This window comes from Spermophilus citellus, assembly GCF_964194105.1.
Source record: "Spermophilus citellus genome assembly, chromosome: 3".
NCBI lineage: Eukaryota > Metazoa > Chordata > Mammalia > Rodentia > Sciuridae > Spermophilus > Spermophilus citellus.
In genome coordinates, this window is record NC_138184.1 from 712,460 (window position 1) to 730,119 (window position 17,660).

At 62.6% G+C, this 17,660-nt stretch overlaps 1 protein-coding gene across 3 annotated transcripts in view; it reads right to left on the reverse strand.

Annotated features, from left to right (window-relative positions):
* SBNO2 (strawberry notch homolog 2) overlaps positions 1-17,660 on the reverse strand; it is a 57,824-nt gene that overhangs the window by 13,278 nt on the left and 26,886 nt on the right. For 2 of the 3 annotated variants that reach the window (XM_081282985.1, XM_081282984.1), the window contains 16 exons: positions 11,304-11,465; positions 9,269-9,352; positions 8,889-8,991; positions 8,584-8,738; positions 8,370-8,503; positions 8,202-8,292; positions 7,923-8,066; positions 6,957-7,074; positions 6,524-6,629; positions 6,073-6,226; positions 5,254-5,430; positions 4,779-4,876; positions 4,061-4,140; positions 2,813-3,004; positions 2,305-2,474; positions 1,753-1,884 (listed from right to left, as the gene is read on the reverse strand). In XM_081282985.1, the coding sequence (XP_081139111.1) occupies positions 1,753-1,884; positions 2,305-2,474; positions 2,813-3,004; positions 4,061-4,140; positions 4,779-4,876; positions 5,254-5,430; positions 6,073-6,226; positions 6,524-6,629; positions 6,957-7,074; positions 7,923-8,066; positions 8,202-8,292; positions 8,370-8,503; positions 8,584-8,738; positions 8,889-8,991; positions 9,269-9,352; positions 11,304-11,465 (2,100 nt within the window). Of the gene's footprint in view, positions 1-1,752; positions 1,885-2,304; positions 2,475-2,812; positions 3,005-4,060; positions 4,141-4,778; positions 4,877-5,253; positions 5,431-6,072; positions 6,227-6,523; positions 6,630-6,956; positions 7,075-7,922; positions 8,067-8,201; positions 8,293-8,369; positions 8,504-8,583; positions 8,739-8,888; positions 8,992-9,268; positions 9,353-11,303; positions 11,466-15,423; positions 16,432-17,660 lie in introns of those variants that run through there. The other variant, XM_081282986.1, reaches the window with a different exon arrangement.

Genomic DNA, 17,660 nt, shown 5'->3' on the forward strand with positions numbered 1-17,660 from the left:
GGTGCACACTCACACACCCGCGTAGGCACAGGGGTGCACACTCACATAGGCACAGGGGGTGCGCACTCACACACATAGGCACAGGGGTGCGCACTCACACACCCGCGTAGGCACAGGGGTGCACACTCACATAGGCACAGGGGGTGCGCACTCACACACATAGGCACAGGGGTGCGCACTCACACACATAGGCACAGGGGTGCGCACTCACACACCCGCGTAGGCACAGGGGTGCACACTCACATAGGCACAGGGGGTGCGCACTCACACACATAGGCACAGGGGTGCGCACTCACACACATAGGCACAGGGGTGCGCACTCACACACCCGCGTAGGCACAGGGGTGCACACTCACATAGGCACAGGGGGTGCGCACTCACACACATAGGCACAGGGGTGCGCACTCACACACATAGGCACAGGGGTGCGCACTCACACACATAGGCACAGGGGTGCGCACTCACACACATAGGCACAGGGGGTGCGCACTCACACACATAGGCACAGGGGTGCACACTCACACACATAGGCACAGTGGTGCACACTCACACACATAGGCACAGGGGTGCGCACTCACACACATAGGCACAGGGGTGCGCACTCACACACATAGGCATAGGGGTGCGCACTCACACACCAGCATAGGCACAGGGGTGCGCACTCACACACATAGGCACAGGGGTGCGCACTCACACACATAGGCACAGGGGTGTGCACTCACACACATAGGCACAGGGGTGCGCACTCACACACCCGCGTAGGCACAGGGGTGCACACTCACACACATAGGCACAGGGGTGCGCACTCACACACCCGCGTAGGCACAGGGGTGCGCACTCACACACCCGCGTAGGCACAGGGGTGCACACTCACACACATAGGCACAGGGGTGCGCACTCACACACATAGGCACAGGGGTGCGCACTCACACACATAGGCACAGGGGTGCGCACTCACCCACATAGGCACAGGGGTGCACACTCACACACCCGCGTAGGCACAGGGGTGCACACTCACATAGGCACAGGGGGTGCGCACTCACACACATAGGCACAGGGGTGCGCACTCACACACCCGCGTAGGCACAGGGGTGCACACTCACATAGGCACAGGGGGTGCGCACTCACACACATAGGCACAGGGGTGCGCACTCACACACATAGGCACAGGGGTGCGCACTCACACACCCGCGTAGGCACAGGGGTGCACACTCACATAGGCACAGGGGGTGCGCACTCACACACATAGGCACAGGGGTGCGCACTCACACACATAGGCACAGGGGTGCGCACTCACACACCCGCGTAGGCACAGGGGTGCACACTCACATAGGCACAGGGGGTGCGCACTCACACACATAGGCACAGGGGTGCGCACTCACACACATAGGCACAGGGGGTGCGCACTCACACACATAGGCACCGGGGTGCGCACTCACACACCCGCGTAGGCACAGGGGTGCGCACTCACACGCGTAGGCACAGGGGTGCGCAACTCACACACCCACGAAGCCACAGGGGTGCGCACTCACACACCCACATAGGCACAGGGGTGCGCACTCACACACCTGCGTAGGCACAGGGGTGCGCACTCACACACCCACGAAGGCACAGGGGTGCGCACTCACACACCCGCGTAGGCACAGGGGTGCACCCTCACCCCACACTGTCCCCCTTGAGGGGACACCTGAAAGGGAGGGTGTCTGCAGCCCCGGCTGGGCCCAGGCCCCTCCCTGCCCTCCCACCGCACACCTTCTCGCCACTCATGAAGCGCTGCTTCTCCCTGAGGTTCACATGGTCAATGGACAGGCCCTGCTCTGCCCGTGACTCGAAGGCCACCGTCCCGTCGGGCCTGGACACAACACGGCCTTTCCTGCCGGTCATCTGTGGCGGAGGCAGGGAGCCAAGGGACAGGTTGTCAGTGGTGTGACACCCAAGGATGTCCCTACCTCCCCACTGGTGACCCTGGCGTGCTGGCTGTGTGGGAATGGTGGGGACTTGCTGCACCCTGGGCAGCATGGTCTCAGTTGGCCCTGATTTTGACATATCTGAAGATTTACATTTCTAGCTACCTGTTACACAGGTAAGGGACAGTAGATAAGGGACAAGAGGTAGTGGGTGAGCCAGGCCAGGCCAGGGCTGGAGGACGGTCCTGACCAGGCAGCCTATCTCCTAGCCCAGCTGCCAACTGGACACTGTGTCCAGAGCCCTGTTACTGTCCTGGGGTCTGGCAGTGGCACAGGGTGACCACAGGGGCTGCCACCCAGAGTCAACCAGAGCCAGGCTGACCACAGCCCTGCTCACCTCCGCCACTCGCTCAGGACCCCCAAGCTGGTCGATGAGCTCGTCCAGGGTGTTGACCGGCAGCTCCCGGCCCAGCGCTCGCACCTTGGCCAGGAGGTCCTGCTTCAGCCGCTCCACCCGTTCCAGGACGCCAGGACCATGCAGGTCCCTCTGCAGGGAGCACACAGGGCCTGCAGGGCAGAGGGTCAGGGTGGGACTCAGCCCCGCATGACATAAACCCCTTCTGGATTAGCACAAGGGGCAGTGAGGGGTCCTGGCCAGCCTGAGGGACGGTGGGAGCCGCTGTCTGAGACCTGTCTTCCCCCAGGCCAGCTGGGGTGCCAGCCCTGGCCTCCTCTGGGCCCAAACTGCATAAAAGAGCTAGGTCCCCTCTGGCAGGCCGTGTGGCCCTGCCCTGGCTGCTCTGAGCCTCAGTGTCCCCCTCTACCAGGAGGCTGTACCCACCACCAGAGCCCAGGGTGGGGCGGGACCAGGACTGCACTCAACCCTGACCCAAGTAGACCCCTACCTCGGTCATCTGTGGGGAGCCCTGTGGGGTCCACAATGACCACATCGTCGTCCACCAGGGACTCCGGGGAGGAGTGGAAGTCACTGTCCAGGCCAGCGTCTGACTCGGTGCTGCTGTCATCACTGATGTGGATCACACCAGCCCCCTCCAGCGCCAGCCTGGGGACCTTGGTCCCACGGCCCCGCGGCCGCCCTGCAGTGCAGGAGCTGGGGTCAGGTGGTGCCAGACAGTGGGGCAGGAAAGGCAGGCCGAGCTGGGGCAGCAGGCGCAGGGGACTCCCAGGTGCCAAGCCAGGTGGGGCCTTCTGGGGAGGGCCTGTCTGCATGCCCACTGCTCTGCCTTTGCTAGAGCCTCTTGCTCCTTCTGGAGTGAACGGTGCCTTGGCAGAAGCCCTGTGCACGTGATTTTGGCTGTTTTCTTGGGTCTTCCTTCTCAGAAACCCGTGTCCCCTGTTGCTGGGGCAGGGCGTAGGGGAAAGGGGCACCTTGAACATCCATAGCTTAGTGTTTCTCATGAGGCAGCTCTGGGCTTCCAGGCAACACTGGCCCGTGGGTTGGTCAAAGGATGTGCCCAGAGCCCCCAGAGGGGACAGCAGTATAAGGGCTTTATGTGCTGCTGCTGCCTCAGGGCTGACCACCCTCGAGGCCTGGCGAGTGGAAGGAGAGGGTGGGTGTGGGCAATGGAGGGCCTCAGAGTGACAGAGCCCTTGCAATCCCAGCTCTGTGCCCTCATGCCTGGCTTCTCTTGGCCTGGCTCCTCAGGTGCCCTGCAGGACAATGGCCACCCTCACCCACATGCTGATTGTGACTTCAGGGTCTGGGGGACGCTTTCTGGGGCCCCAGCCTGGTCTGCGCAGCCAGCAGGGCTCACTGTCTGAGCAGTGCAGGACCCTGGTGGAGCCCGGAGGCCTCACCTGCCTGGTGAGGGTGAGGCTGCTGCAGGCCATGGCCACGGGCAACACCAGTGCTGCTAGTGTGACAGCTGGGCAGGGCCCTGGGCTGCTCTCCTCAGGGTGGGCAGGGGCCTGCGGGGCTCCTCAGGGAGCCTGTGCCAGTGTCCCCAGGACAGCCTCCTGAGCTCCCCTTGTGGGACAGGGGCTGACCATGCCCACTGGGGCTCCTCTATGATGTCGGGCAGGCCTGAGTCAGGAGAGAGGCCCTGCAGGCTCTGGAGGGAGGATGGGAGCAGGGGGAGGGGAGTGGGAAGCCGAAAGCGAGCACAGGGGCCTGAGGCAGGGGCACTTCTTACGTCTCCTCTTGCCAGCGCCTCTGTCCCGCTTCCTCCTGGTGGAGGGGAAGTGCTTCTGGATGAGCGACAGGAAGACACCTCTGCAAGGAGAAGAGGCTGTGCTCCACCAGGCCCAGGTGCAGGCCTGCTGGGAAGTGGGGGTGTGGGGACGGGCTTGGCCTTTCCAGGGCAGCACTTGCCCCAGTGAAGGACCTCAGGCATGCTCAGAGATGGGCAAGGAGCAGCATGGGCAGGGGCCTGAGCCCCGGGAGTGTCCTGGCTGAAGGCACCCTGGACAGAGTAGCTGAGCACCTCCAAGAGAGGGCAGCCGGCACCCTGGGGCTGAGGGAGGTGCTGTGGGAGCCCCTGGGCCTGGTGATGAGCAGCCAGCAGAGGGGTGAAGACCCTGAGCAGGGTGGGAAGTGAGGTTGGCGCTGTGGGGACTGACCACAGTGCCATTCCTGGAAACCCATGAGAGGGTTAGGTGCCTGAGCCACGCGAGACCCACAGACCCCACCACAACCTCCGCACCTGCTGGGGCTGGGGTCACCCGTGCTTAATTCTCCTAGCCAGAAAACAAACAGTTTAAGGCCTCAGGGTTGGCACTGTGGCCTGAACATAGCTTCCCGACCCCCATCCTCCGCTGACAGGGACCAAAGGGCAGGGCCAGGCCACGGGCTGGTCATGGGAAGCCTAAAGAGCCGAGCTGAGTGACAGCCCAACCCCCACTCCCACTCACTCAGCAGCGGACACAAAGCAGTCCAAGTGCCCCTCGTTCTCGTCCAGCACTTCACGGGTCCGCGCCTCGCCTGTTGACTGTAGTCCGATGACCACACACTGCAGGGACAGTGGCTCTGAGCTGGGCGTGGGGAGACTGCCATTCCCATCCACACTCTTCCCTGTGGCCAGGGGGCTCCCCAGGGGCAGTGATGGGCAAGGGATCAGCAGTCTTCCTACCTCAGGACTGGCCAGCCTGCCTGCCACAAAGTCACAGCCTACATGTCCCTTCCTGCAGACCCTGCCCAGTCCATCTGCCTCAGCAGCACACTTCAGACCCCACCACCCTTGGGCCTGCGTGACCGAGATGGACCACAGAGTCTGGTCCCCTCTGATGGCCACACCCACGATGCAGCTGATGCCCCAGCAGCTCTCGGGAGGGTGAGAGGAGTCCAGGGCAGGAGTGAGCAGCGGGGACAGTGGCCGGGCCTGCACACCTTGTCTCGGGCCAGCTCCTCGCGGGCCAGCTCCACCAGCCGGCGCACCTTGGCAGCGACACACAGATACTTGAAGAAGCGCTGGTGGGCCGACCAGAACTGGCCCCACAGGGACTTGCGTGACTCTAGGCCCACCCAGTCGGCCGCCTGCTGGAACACGCCCAGGGCCTCAGCCCACTGCAAGGACAAGGGGTGTCCTGAGCCTAGGCCTGTCTGCACAGAGGCGCATAGCATCTGCACAGGAAGAGGCCAGGAGCCAGCACAGGCCGGGCAGAGCTCAAGGAGCGGGCTGGGAAGCAGGGCTGGGGTGGCAGCGGTACAGAGCCCAGGGGAGGGTGGGGGCAGCTGAGGCCCGCCTCTGAGGTCATCCACTCTTGATGCCTTAGCAACAGAGGACACCAGGACACCTCTGTGGACACCTGGAGGCTCCTGGCCTGGAATGGCCTACAGCGCCTAGGATGCCATCAGAGGATGACCTCACCCCACATCTGCAGTGCAGAAGGGGACCCTGGGATTGTCTGACCTAAAGAAGTCACCTGGCCCAAGCCGGGCATGGTCAAGGGTTTATGCCCAGGCCAGTAAGGAATGGAACTCATCTAAGCACAGCCACCAACAGGCCACCACCTGGGACAAAGTGCTCCTGAACCCTGGGAAGGTGGTAGGGGCTCCGGCTAACACCCTGGTGTCACAGCCACAGGACATTCCCAACAGGGGAGCAGGACGAAGGCCTGGGCTTCCCTGATGGGCACAGAGCTCCGAGGAGACACACGGAGGGCCCCTGCGTCAGGCCTGCCCCCTGCCCCGGGGGGCCTGGCTCACCAACAGGGCTGCGCGGTTGTAGACATGCTCAAAAGCTGGGGGCAGGGGGATCTCCTCGATGCGGAAGGTGACTCCAGAGAAGCTGAGCTGGCGGGCGATGTACATGCCGCTGACCTTCATGTCCATGGCGACAATCTCCATGGCACCTACACCCCTGTGGACAGGCATGGCCTCCTCAGCACCATGTCCCACCAGAAGATGGAGTGACTCTAGAGAGGGGCGGAAACTGGGACGGGAAAGAGCAGGCACACAGAGAGTGTGGCCAGCCGGGGCAGACCTCCAGCTAGGCCTGCGGGTCCCAGGAGCCTGCCTGGAGGAGGCAGAGAGGCCGTGCAGGGCCAGGGCCTGGCGGGAACTGGGCAGAGGAAGGTCTGTGTCCTTAACACAGGACACAGGCCTGAGGCCAGGTGTGGTGGGAGCTGCCTCCACCGAGCCCTCGGAAGGCGCTCACCTCTTCTCAATGGCATGCAGGAATTCCTCAAAGGTCCGGAAGGGCGTGCCTTCACCCCAAATGCCCAGGCGGCTCATGTAGATCATGTTTCGCGGCTCAGAGGCACCTGGGGAGGGGAGCCGTCAGCTCCTCCTGACCACCAGGAGGGGATAGCTAGAAGCCAGTGGGGTGCAGGGGCTTGGGTACGACCACGGAGGGAGGGAGGGCCGGGTGGGGGGACCTGGGGCGCCTGCTGAGACAGGGCAGAGCCAACTGGCAGAGGGGAGGCCCTGATGGTCTGGTGGCCGAGGGACAGCAAGAGCCTTTGCCCCAGGCCTTGAGAAGCTGGGTGTGGGCTGGGCCTGAGGAACTGTGGGCAGCATGGCAACCTGTGCCCCAGCCAGCCCTCCCGGCTTGCCGCTGCCCCAAGACTGGCAGGGGCCCCACGCTCCACCTGTAGCGCTGGCGTAGACCACTCTGGCCAGGGGCAGCTTGTACTGCAGGTCCAGCACGGCCTTGCCCATCTTGGTGGAGCTGGCGTTCTTGGCCTTGTGGCACTCGTCAAACACAATCTGGGGTGGGCGAGGGTTAAGGAGCGTTCCAGAAGGGGTGTGGGCAGCCCAGGCCAAAAGCCCTGGGGCCTGGGGACTCGGAGCCCTGCAGAGCCGGATCTGTCAGCTGCTGGGTGACAGCTTCCAGCAGGCCTGGGGAAGTGCAGGCACGCACACAGGCACGGCTGCCTGCCGTCGGGGATGGCGAGGTGCTCACCTCTGCGTCCTGGGTACAGTTCGGTTTCCTGTTTTGTACCTGGGTTAGAACCAGGGCCACTGCACCTCTGAGCTACATCCTGAGGTCTGTTTCTCTCTTTTTTTTTGTTTGTTTGTTTGTTTTGTTTTGTTTCCATCTAAATCTGAGACAAGGTCTCATTAAGTTGCCAAGGCTGGGCTTGAACTTTTGATCCTCCTGCCTCAGCCTCCCTGGTCACTGTGACAGACGTGGCCACCACATTAGGCTCCCTGTCTCAAAATAATAAAATAACAAAAGACGACTGGGGATGTAGCTCAGTGGCAACCCTCTGGATTCAACCCCAGGACTGATGTGAAGTAAGGTGACCCTGTGGGCCTGCATCCTGGCCCTTGACCACTCCCAGCAAGGCCCAGCCCTCGGCACCAGGCCTGTCTCTAGGATGGCAGGGACCCTGGGTACCATCTGCATGCCTGCAGGCTGCACAGAGGCCACCATCGCCTCAGGACTCATCACAAACACCAACACAGAGTCTCTGGTCACTGTTTGGCTGGCCAGTGCCAGGCCAGGTCTCGGGAGGGGTGGGGGGCAAGGGTGAGCTGTGGAATCCTGCTCCTGCTGGGAAGTCCAGGCCTGCCGGGTCTGGAGGCTGGCCCCGGTAATGCCTGCAGGATACCACGCCCTCAAAGGCCTCCCCGCACCACTGGAGAATCTGCCGCAGACGCGTGCGGTGCTGCCCACCAGCCTGGCTCTCCCCGATCAGGGCAGAATAGGTGGCGAAGAGGACACCCTCTGAGGTAGTGTTGTCGCCGTACTTGATCTGCAACAGGCGCAGGCGCAAGCATGGGGACCCTCGGCCTTCTCGGCTGGGGTTCCCCGGTGGAATGGGAGTGGGCACTGCGGGGCTGCTCCCCGCGACCCCCGCCCTTCCAGCGTGGGCTTGCGCTCCCCGCACCTTGCTCAGCGCGTGCACGGCGATGCCCGGAGCCTCAATGTCCCGCAGGTCCCGCTCTGCGTCATACTTGAGGTCGTTGGAGACACTGAACCTGGGGCGGTAGCCCGGTCAGGGACGGTCCCTGCCCCCTCCCCGCCCACTCCCTGCCCTCTTGGAGCAGGCGCTCACCACAGGGCCTTCTTCCTGCCACGCAGGTAGTTCTCTACGATGATACCAGCCACTGTCCGGCCCTTGCCCACGCCAGCCCCGTCTCCAATTAGGAATCCCGCGCGTTGCCCGCTGGGCAGCAGGACCTCGTGTTGCTGCGGCGGGATGGGCGGTTAGAGCCTGGGCTTCCCTCCTGGGCCACCCCTCCCCCAGCAGCTGGGGTCTGGGGAGTCACCTGGCAGGCATAGGTGATGGCCTCCAGCTGCAGGGCAGACAGGGCCCCACTGTCTGCGGTGGGCAGTGCCAGGGTGTAGGTGATGTCAGGTGGAGGGACACTAGATAGTGTGCTGGTCTCCACCACACGGTCTGGGTGCTGCTTCCCGAGCTTGGCTGGAAGGGGCAAGGGGATCAGGTGCACTTTGGCCCTTGCCCTGTGGCTGTGGCTGTGGCCCCTGGGCCCACAACCCCTAGTTGGGGTCCGCAGGGTCTTGTCCTGGGGCTGAGGGTGTCCAAGTGCCCCAACCCAGCCGAGCCACTCACATTTGGACGGCACATAGTCTGCGTAGGTCTCTGCGTGACCCAGCTCTTCAGCCTCCTCCTCTTCTTCGTCCGCCTCGTCCTCCTCCTCGGGCTGGCTCTGTGACTGCAGGTGCATATGAGAGTCCAGAGGCCCCATGCTGCCACATCCGGCCTAGCCTCCCCTGGGGATAGCAGCCTGGCTGCCCAAAGCCAGGAAACGACCTGGTGGGGGTGGCCTGACCTTACCCCCAGGTGGCACCTCACCTGGGCTTCAGTTTCCTCATCTGTAAAGTGGGCACTCACTGTGGAGTGGCCTGAGGTTTTGAGATCCCTGCCTAGGTGGGTGCCCAGGAGGTCTGGGAAGGGAAGAGAGGGAACCCCGGCAGGCCTGCCTGGCTCACCTGGTAGCTGACGAGAAGCGGAGTGCTAGGGAGGGAGGTCACGGGGTCCTCGAGGCCTGAAAAGGGCCCACTGTGCAGGAACAGCTGGAGGGTAGACAGGGTGTCAGCTGGGGCCTACTGAATGGCTCCTGCCACCTGGGAAAGGTACTTACTAGTCTTCATGGACAACAACCCTAGCCCCTGGTCTCACAGGAGCTGGTGGGATAGCTGACAGGCTGGGCAGGTCTGGTGGCTTGAGGCCTTGTGTGTATCAGACCATGGTGGTACACAGGCCCACGGGAGCACAGGGGACACTGGGGGGGGGGCTCCTTTCCAGGGAGAAGATGAGACAAAACTCGGGGCTGCACGCATGTCGGCTGGGCCCCTGGGCAAGGTCACTGGTGATACTAGCCTGGCAGGGCTGCACAGGAGGCCATTTGATATGGTATTTGAGGGCACAGCAGGCTTTCTGTGGGTGAATAGGTTGGAATGCCCCGTTGTGCAGTGACCAGGGTGAAGGGATGCCCAGACCATGGTTCACTTTGGAGGGGCAGATAAACTGCCTGAGTTGCATCCTGATGGACAGAGGGCAGGATAGGCAAAGCTGGCCAGGGGGCACTGACTCTGGGCTGGCAGCCAGGCCTGGCCTCTGGACTGAGTGTGTGTCACTCATGGCCTCCTCAGGGCCTGAGAACTGACCAGAGTTGTGAATGGTCTGGGAGAGGACCCTGTCCTGACCTGCCCACCCTTGGCGAGCAGCATGGCGGCCACTGTCCAGAGCACTACACTGAGCCCAGAGGGCCCAGAGAGGAGCCTGTGTGGTTCTAAAACACCCTTTTAGATGTGTGGCTCTCATTTCAGCCACAGTGAGCCCAGCCTGGACACCGTGTGTGTGAGCCAACAGGAGTGACCGCCAACGCCGACCCCTAGCACACCTGATCTTAGGACCCAGCAGGTTTGGCCCCGGAGCTGCCCCAGCCCCAGGGCCATGAAGAGCTGGAGGCTCATGGGGGAACAAGGGTCCTGGGTCCCCTCCAGGCACCGACCCTCACAGCCTGGTTTTCCCGTAGGTGAGGGACACCCCAGATCCTCTAACATCTGCAGGGCTGAGGGTGGCGCCCAGGGCCTCGCGCTGATGGCGAGCCCTCTCCAGGGACCCACGGGCCCAGCCCACCTCTGTGTTTCATTTTGAGACAGGCTGGCCTGGAACTTGCCGTCCTCCTGCCTCAGCCTCTTGAGGATTGGGATGATAGCCCTTGGCACCGTGCTGGCCCGACCAGAGATTTTTAAGAAAAAGTGAAGGAAGTCCAGAGAGTCACAGTCCCCACCCAACCTCTAGCTCCCTTTACTCAACACAAAGCCAGGCAGACCCTGCGTGGGTTCCTGGAAGACTGGTCATGCTCCAGCACAGGTGGGCAGCTCTGCCATACTAGGTTTCAGATGGCCTGGTGCCACCCACTGAAGGCCAGCCAGGCCCCTAGGGGTGGGCAGTGCCTGCTGGGCACAGATCCCAAGGGGAAACAGGCCTGAGTGGCCCCACATGATGGTAGAGGGTGGAGTCAGTGCCAGGTGCTCGGAGCCTCCTGTCCCCCTTACTGGCCCCAGCCCGTCAGCTATCCAGGGTGTGTGCCCATGTCAGCATCCAGAGCCTCCACTTCAGGCCCCCCAGACACATTCCTAACTTGTCCTCCCAGTCTAGAAGCTTCTTTCTTGCCAAATACCTTAGAAAAGGCTGGATGGGTGTGGTCCTTTGGGCACCACTAAAATTAGGGGCCAGAGAGTTCTCTGGGGTGGGCATCCTGGGCACTGCAGGTGCTGAGCAGTGTCCCTGACCTCTACCCAGCAACACCAGTAGCTCCCCAGGGTGACAGTCAAATGTCTCTGGAGTCACCAGAGTCCCCTGAGTGGAAATTACTCTCCAGAATCCCTCTTCACATCCACGTGCATGAGCCTGTCTCCAGGGACAGAGCAGGGTGAGGAGAGGGTGCCCCAGCCTGGGGCGGGGCGAGGGGCTCGTGGAGTCTGGGGCCGCCCTGGCAGAGTCCGGGGCACTGACCTTGTTGTGGGTGGACGAGGTGGTGTTCACGTCCCAGATGGTGGGCACCTGGCTGAGGCTGTCTGCTGGCAGGAAGTCGGGGGTGTCTGCGATGTCTGACAGGGAGTCAATGGACGAAGAGAAGATGGAGGCGTTGGAGAGGTCCTCGAGGTACGAGGCATCCTGGAAGACAAGCCCAGGTGAGGCAGCACCAGGTGTGCATGACGGACAGCAGTACACAGACCATCCATCATGGGGCAGAGTGTCCCTCAGCCATGACCAGGAGTGAGGTGACACAGCTGCAGTGTGCAGGGACCCAAGGACCTTGTGCTCAATGAGAGCCAGTCACACCAGGCCACAGTGTGTGACCCAGTGACAGGAGGGTCCAGAGACGATGTGGACTTGCAGTTGCAGGGCTGGAATGCTGGGGGAAGGGGGGCTGCTCAAGGGTATAGGGTTTCCTCCTGGGGTGACGGAATGCTCCAGAACTCATGGTTGACAATCATGAACATACTAACACCACTGACCCGCACCCTTTAAGTGAGTGAATCACACCACATATGAATGGCAGCTCAGGAAAAGAAGCCTGGCTCTTCCTGCGTCCCGGCCACTTGGGAGGCTGAGGCGGCAGGATGGCAAGTTCCAGGCCAGCCCTGGCAACTTGGAAAGAACTTGTCTCAAACTAAAGTAAAAGGCCAGGCAGGGTGGGGAGGGGCCAAGGGACCCTTGCTGTGCAGGTAGTGCCACCTGTGGCTGGCGTCTGCCACACTGAGTTGAACTGTGTCATTTACAACCTGTGAAGAGATGGGGTGCAGAAACAGCGGAGGGTTGCTGCAGTCTCTCACTGTAGCCTATCTTCACCGCCACCTGCCACCACCCCACTAGCACCTGGGAAACTCGGGGAGCCTGCCCCCGCCCAGGGACCCCAAACGCAGGGGCACTCACATTGCCCCTTCCTGTTTCGCAGACAAGGCCCCTGGGTCCAGGGCAGCACCCCAAGAGCCTGGCTCAGGAGGAGTGCCATCTGCCCGCTTCCAGCACCTCCAGGCCCAGCGCGCCAACCTCTGCTGCCTTGCCCTGGGCCAGCAGCACTTCTTCAGCGGGGCTGGGATCCAGGGGGCTGCTAGGACCCCCACACTCAGTCCTGACAGCAGGCTAGGGAGGGGGCAGGCCTGCAGGGTGCAGGGCAGGCTGGGGGCCACTGAGAAGCCCAGAGAATGTCGCCCTGTCAGCTGAGGTTGGGGTTCTGGGCTCTGGGGAAGCATTCCTGGGACCTGGTCGGTTCCGTTCCATCAATGGGCAGACACTGGGAGGATGGAGTGACCAGAGGACACAGGTCCTCGGTCTCAGACTGGCATCAAGGGCATAGCTAGGCCAGCATCCCCGCATCTCAGAGGGCACAGAGGACAGGAGACCCCTGATCTCTCTTGCCCTGCTGAGGGCCATCCCGGCTCATCCCACGGTGATGTGCCTGACATTCAGATCCCGATTCCTGAAGGTAGGAGTGGGGGTGGGACTCAAGTGTCTGTAACCTCCTCAAGGTGTGCCCAGTCAGTCCCCAGTGGTGACAGGTCAGGTCCTACCTGATCCCTGTGGTGGAGCTCTGGCTAGGGTCTCCTGAGGACAGCTGGTCAAGCGAACAGGACATACAAATTGGAGTCCTGTGGGCACCCATGGATGCACAGGGCCACCCACAGGCACCAGCATGCTGGCAACGTCCCTGGGACCCCTTTGAGGTCCTGGATTGGCCTGCTCTTACCTGCCCCAGGACCCCTGGTCGCCGTGGACAGAAGCACCAATGACGCTTGGGAAGCGGGAGGGGCAGCTGCTTGCTATGGGCCACAGGCTGCCTCCCGCCCAGTGCAGGCAGCAAGTCCTGACACCGCCACCCTTGGCTTAGCTGATGGGGTGGGGGCTCTGCACACCCCACTCCTCCTCCATGCCCAGCCTAAACCCCCTGGGCAGGAAGTGGGGCTGAGGGCAGATCCGAGACCCTCAGCAGAGGCTCCCCCCGCCCCTGCTCACTGGCAGGAAAGTCCCTGGAGGAGAACCCAGCGCTGGCGGGAAGGCAGGTAGCTGCTTGCAGGACCGTGGCCCTTCCTGCCCTCAGGAGCCTGGGTGGGGGCTCTGGAAGGCAGAGAAGCCCAAGAGCCCAAGGATAGCGGCGAGAGCAAAGAGGGGTATGTCCACTGCTCCACAGCGGGCAGGCTGGGTACCCAACAGATCAACAAGTCACGAAGACCCTGTCTCAGGAACTGGCTGCTCCCGTGAGGCCACTTGGTGACCGTGGGTCCAGCCTAATCTGACCCAGGCCACCCATACCCTAGTCTTGTCCCAGACCATCTCTGGGCATGACAGCCTGAGTCCAGGTGAAGGGGACAATGCCAGGGAGCTTGTCCTGTCCCCAGCTCTGGGGCTTTGGTGGGCCTGGAATAGGGACACCCCCCTGCAGGTAGACACGTGCCTGGTGGGGGTCCAGCAGGTGGCCACAGGGAGTGCGCCCTGCCTCTGGCTTGGTGGTGGGGTCCTCACTGAGCCACCCCTCACAGGGGCTGAGAGCTGCCACCATGGAGCCTGCTTCAGGGCTGGGGAGGGGCGGTCAGGCCCGGCCTGACAAGAAGGGTCTGTCTGCAGGACAGAGCAGAGCTCTCAGGCCCTGTGGGCTGCACTCAGGGGCCCTCCAGTGGGGGACGGGGAGACGCCCCAACTCGGCAGGAGACCAAGGCCAGGGCAGCAGCCAGGGCCTGTTGAGGGCACAGACCTGGAGGGGGCGGAGGACAGGCCCTCCTCACAGAACAAGAACTGACAGTCCCAGCTGAGGGGCAGCCCAGGAAACCTCACCACTCCTCTCAACACCGTCCAGGGAGCCCAGAGGGGGAGTGGTGACGGTGACACCCGGGGTCCTGATCGGGTCCCAGGGCAGGAGAAGGACACTAGGGGAAGCAGAGGAACCTGGGTAAAGTGTGGGCTCTAATTGTCAAAGATACAGTGTATCTATGTAGGTCACTAGTGTGACGAGGGCACGGCATGTCACCATGTGTGTGGGGTATGGCCCCTGCATAACTCGGAGCCCACACCCTCATCTTCCTTCCCCTTCCAGAGCACTGGGCCCCCTCACTTCTCAGGGGTGGGGAGAGACAGGCCTAGGGTCCCTCCAGACCTCATCTACTGTCTGGTCCCACGAGTGGGCTAAGAGGGGGTCAAGAGAGACCCCTCCCCATAGGCACCCCTGCCCCACTTCTGTCTGGATGTGGGTCTGGGAGTTCCCTGAACTCCACAAAGGCTAGTGCTGGGTCCCACCTCGCTGCCCGGCTGCTCCCAAGTCTTCCCCAAGTGCCCGTCCACCTGGAGTTTGTCCCAGCCCTGCCCGAGCTCGTCTGTGACCTCAGCCTGTGCTGTGTGCCCCACTGACAGGGAGTCCTGAGCCTCCCGCAGGCTGCCCTCCCAAGTCTGGGCTCAATACTCCTCCCTTAGGGAGGAGGGAGCTGGCTGGCGGCCACGCCCAACAGTGAGGATCCACGAGGGCCTGGGGCTACCTGGATGGTCTCAGTCTCTGCATTCCAGGAGCCCTGGAGGGGGCAGGAAGGAGGCGGGACCTGGCCTGGGTCTCCCAGGCTGTGGGGGAGGGGGGACATTCAGAACACTAGACACACCCCCTCCTGGTCCAGGAAGCTGAGCCCAGAAATGACCCCAGAAACAGGTGCTGCCCCACCCCTGCCAGATTCACAGGGACCTAAGGGAAGGACGGGGACCTGGTCCTACCCAGTCGAGCAGAGCCAGTCTCAAACTGTACCCACCCTGGTCCACAAGAGGTTCTGACACTAGTCCCCCACTGGGCCGGGAAAGGGATAGATGGACGGCAGCCCCCGCCAGCCCAGGAGCTCTGGCTCTGGGGCCCTCCCTGGGGCTGGACTGAGCCCCTCCTGTGTCTGCTCTGGCCTGGCCTGCCCGGGTCCCAGAGCTCTCCCAGAAAACCCTCTCAGATCCGTGCTCGCTGCCAAAGAACAACAGCAGGGCCAGGGGCTACTCACAGCCTGGGTGCTCCTACCCTTTGGGACATTTGGAGGGGCGGGTGGGGTCTCACTCTCCAGGCCCCCACCTGAGCACCGGCACCATTCGCCCGAGGGAGCAGGAGTGTTACCTCGTTGAGAGCTGCAAACTGTAGGCAGAAGCGCAGTTGGGACATGGCTGGGAAGTGTGGCTGTGCCGGCCGCTGGACAGGTCCCCTGGAGGAGCCGCCTAAGAGTCTCCCTCATGACCGTGGAGGCAGCCCGGCACCGGTCCGTCCCAGGCGGACGGGGGCGGAGGGAGGACTGCGCTGTCTCAGACCGGCTGCATTTGCATGTGGGGTTAGTCACGGCCTCGCGCCTACTTCCTCTAAGGCCGGCTGACTTTCAGGAAATGATGCCTGCCTGGTAAGTCAGGGCAATTACTGGCAGAGCGAGGAGAATTACTGTACGGGGCGTAATCCAGCCACAGACGGGCTGTCAACAACGCAGGGCTGCCTGGTCTGGGTGCGCCCTGCCAGCCTCGCCAGGCTCCTCTGAGGCACTGGGGTGGGGGCAAAGGCGAGTGGGCACAGGTCTCAGTTTCCCCAGGTTGCTAAGGTGCCAGGTTCTGTTCTGCCTGCTCCCTGGGCCTGGCCAGGGCCAGCTGCTGCTCCGGGGCCCTCACAACAGTTACTGGGAGGCCAGGTCTCTGGGAACGGAGGCCCAGCCCCTGCGCTCCCCACACACCCCCTGCCCACACGGGGAGCTCCTCTCCATCTGCTGCTGATGTGTGCTCCCCTCTTGGAGAGCAGTTCCCGGAGGGGCCTACTAGAGGCCACAGGCAGGACAGGACACAGGGCAGCTGCTGCTACTGACAGCTGGGGGTGGGCACCAGCCTGGGCCCCACCAGGCCTGGCCTCTGGCCTGCACCCAGTGCCCAGCACAGCCTGCAGGAACAGTGGTGGCCGAGAGGAGGGCTTCAGCTGTGGTGGAGAGCTAATTTGAAGGAGAACACGCTGGGTTGGTCATTCGGCCAGCAGAACTCTGAACAGAGGGATATCCTTCTGCCTGCCCAGCCAGGGACCCTGGTCCACACTGTAAGGTGGCAGGGTATCATAGCAGGCCCCTGGATGAAGTCCTGCGTGGGCATTCCTGATGACACCCAGGGCCAGAGGGAGAGAGCGAGGGTGCCTCCACTGTGGATTTCAGTAGCTGGAGCAGATGCAGTCCCACGTGCCTGTGGCCAGACTGTCCCCTCCTTGTAAGGTGAGGGGCCCACGGGGAAGCAGTGACCCCAGATGCCTACGGAGTCCAGGTGGTGGGGCCACTCCCAGGGCTCCAAGGGGACCCAGGAGGCCCCAGAGGCAGCACCCACAAGGGCCCCCAAAGGGCTGTCAGTTCTAGACTCTGAGACCCTTCAATGCCCAGCAACAGACAGCGTAGACCAAGGTCACCACCCCTCGGCCATGCTGGCAGACCAGCTGGGGCAAGGGTGCCCCCACCTCACAGCCCCAGGGTGGCTAGATCTAGACAGTGCATGACAGCCAGGGCCAGCAGCTGGCAGAAGGACCCACGCCACGCGTGGCTGGCAGGGTGTGGGCAGCCAGCCACTGGGGGCCACCCGCCCACATCCAGCCCAACAGAGCGACGTGCACTTGCAGCTGAACCCCGGGAGGGAGCCTGGGAAGAGGGAGGCAGGTCGCACACAGGCAGGACGCCCAGTGTCCAAGGCACAGCAGCTCACCTGACCACACATGCCAACAGCCCAGCCCAGCCACCCGGGGCGGCCTCAGCCAGGCAGGAGCAAGGCAACAGCTTACATGGATCTGAGGACCTCATGCGTGTGACCCAGTGACAGGAGATGTCCAGGACAGGAGTCCAGATCGGGACGTGGACCTGTGGGTACTGGGCTGGGTGGGGATGGGGGTAACTGCTCGTGGAAACATGGCTTCCTTCTGGGTTGGCGGAATGTTTGGAATTAGATAGACACGGTGATTGCAAAACTCCATGATCGTACTTTAAAAGGATGAACTTCATGTGAATTTTTGCCCCCAATACTGGGGATTGAATCCAGGGGCACTTTACCACTGAGCTACACCACCAGCCCTTTTTGTTTTTTTATTTTGCAACAGGGTCTCACTAAGGGCCTTGCTAAGTTGCTCAGGCTGGCCTCGAACTTGAGATCCTCCTGCCTCAGCCTCCTGAGTGGCTGGGATCACAGGCATTGCCAATACATCCAGCAGTTATATGGATTCTCATTTTTAAAAGGGTTAGTAGGAAACTAAAATAAAAAGACACACAAAGTATAGTGCAGACTAAAATCAGGCTGACCAGCATGAATGCTGTGAGACACCCACAGACCACCTGAACTCTGACCCCAGCCCCCACT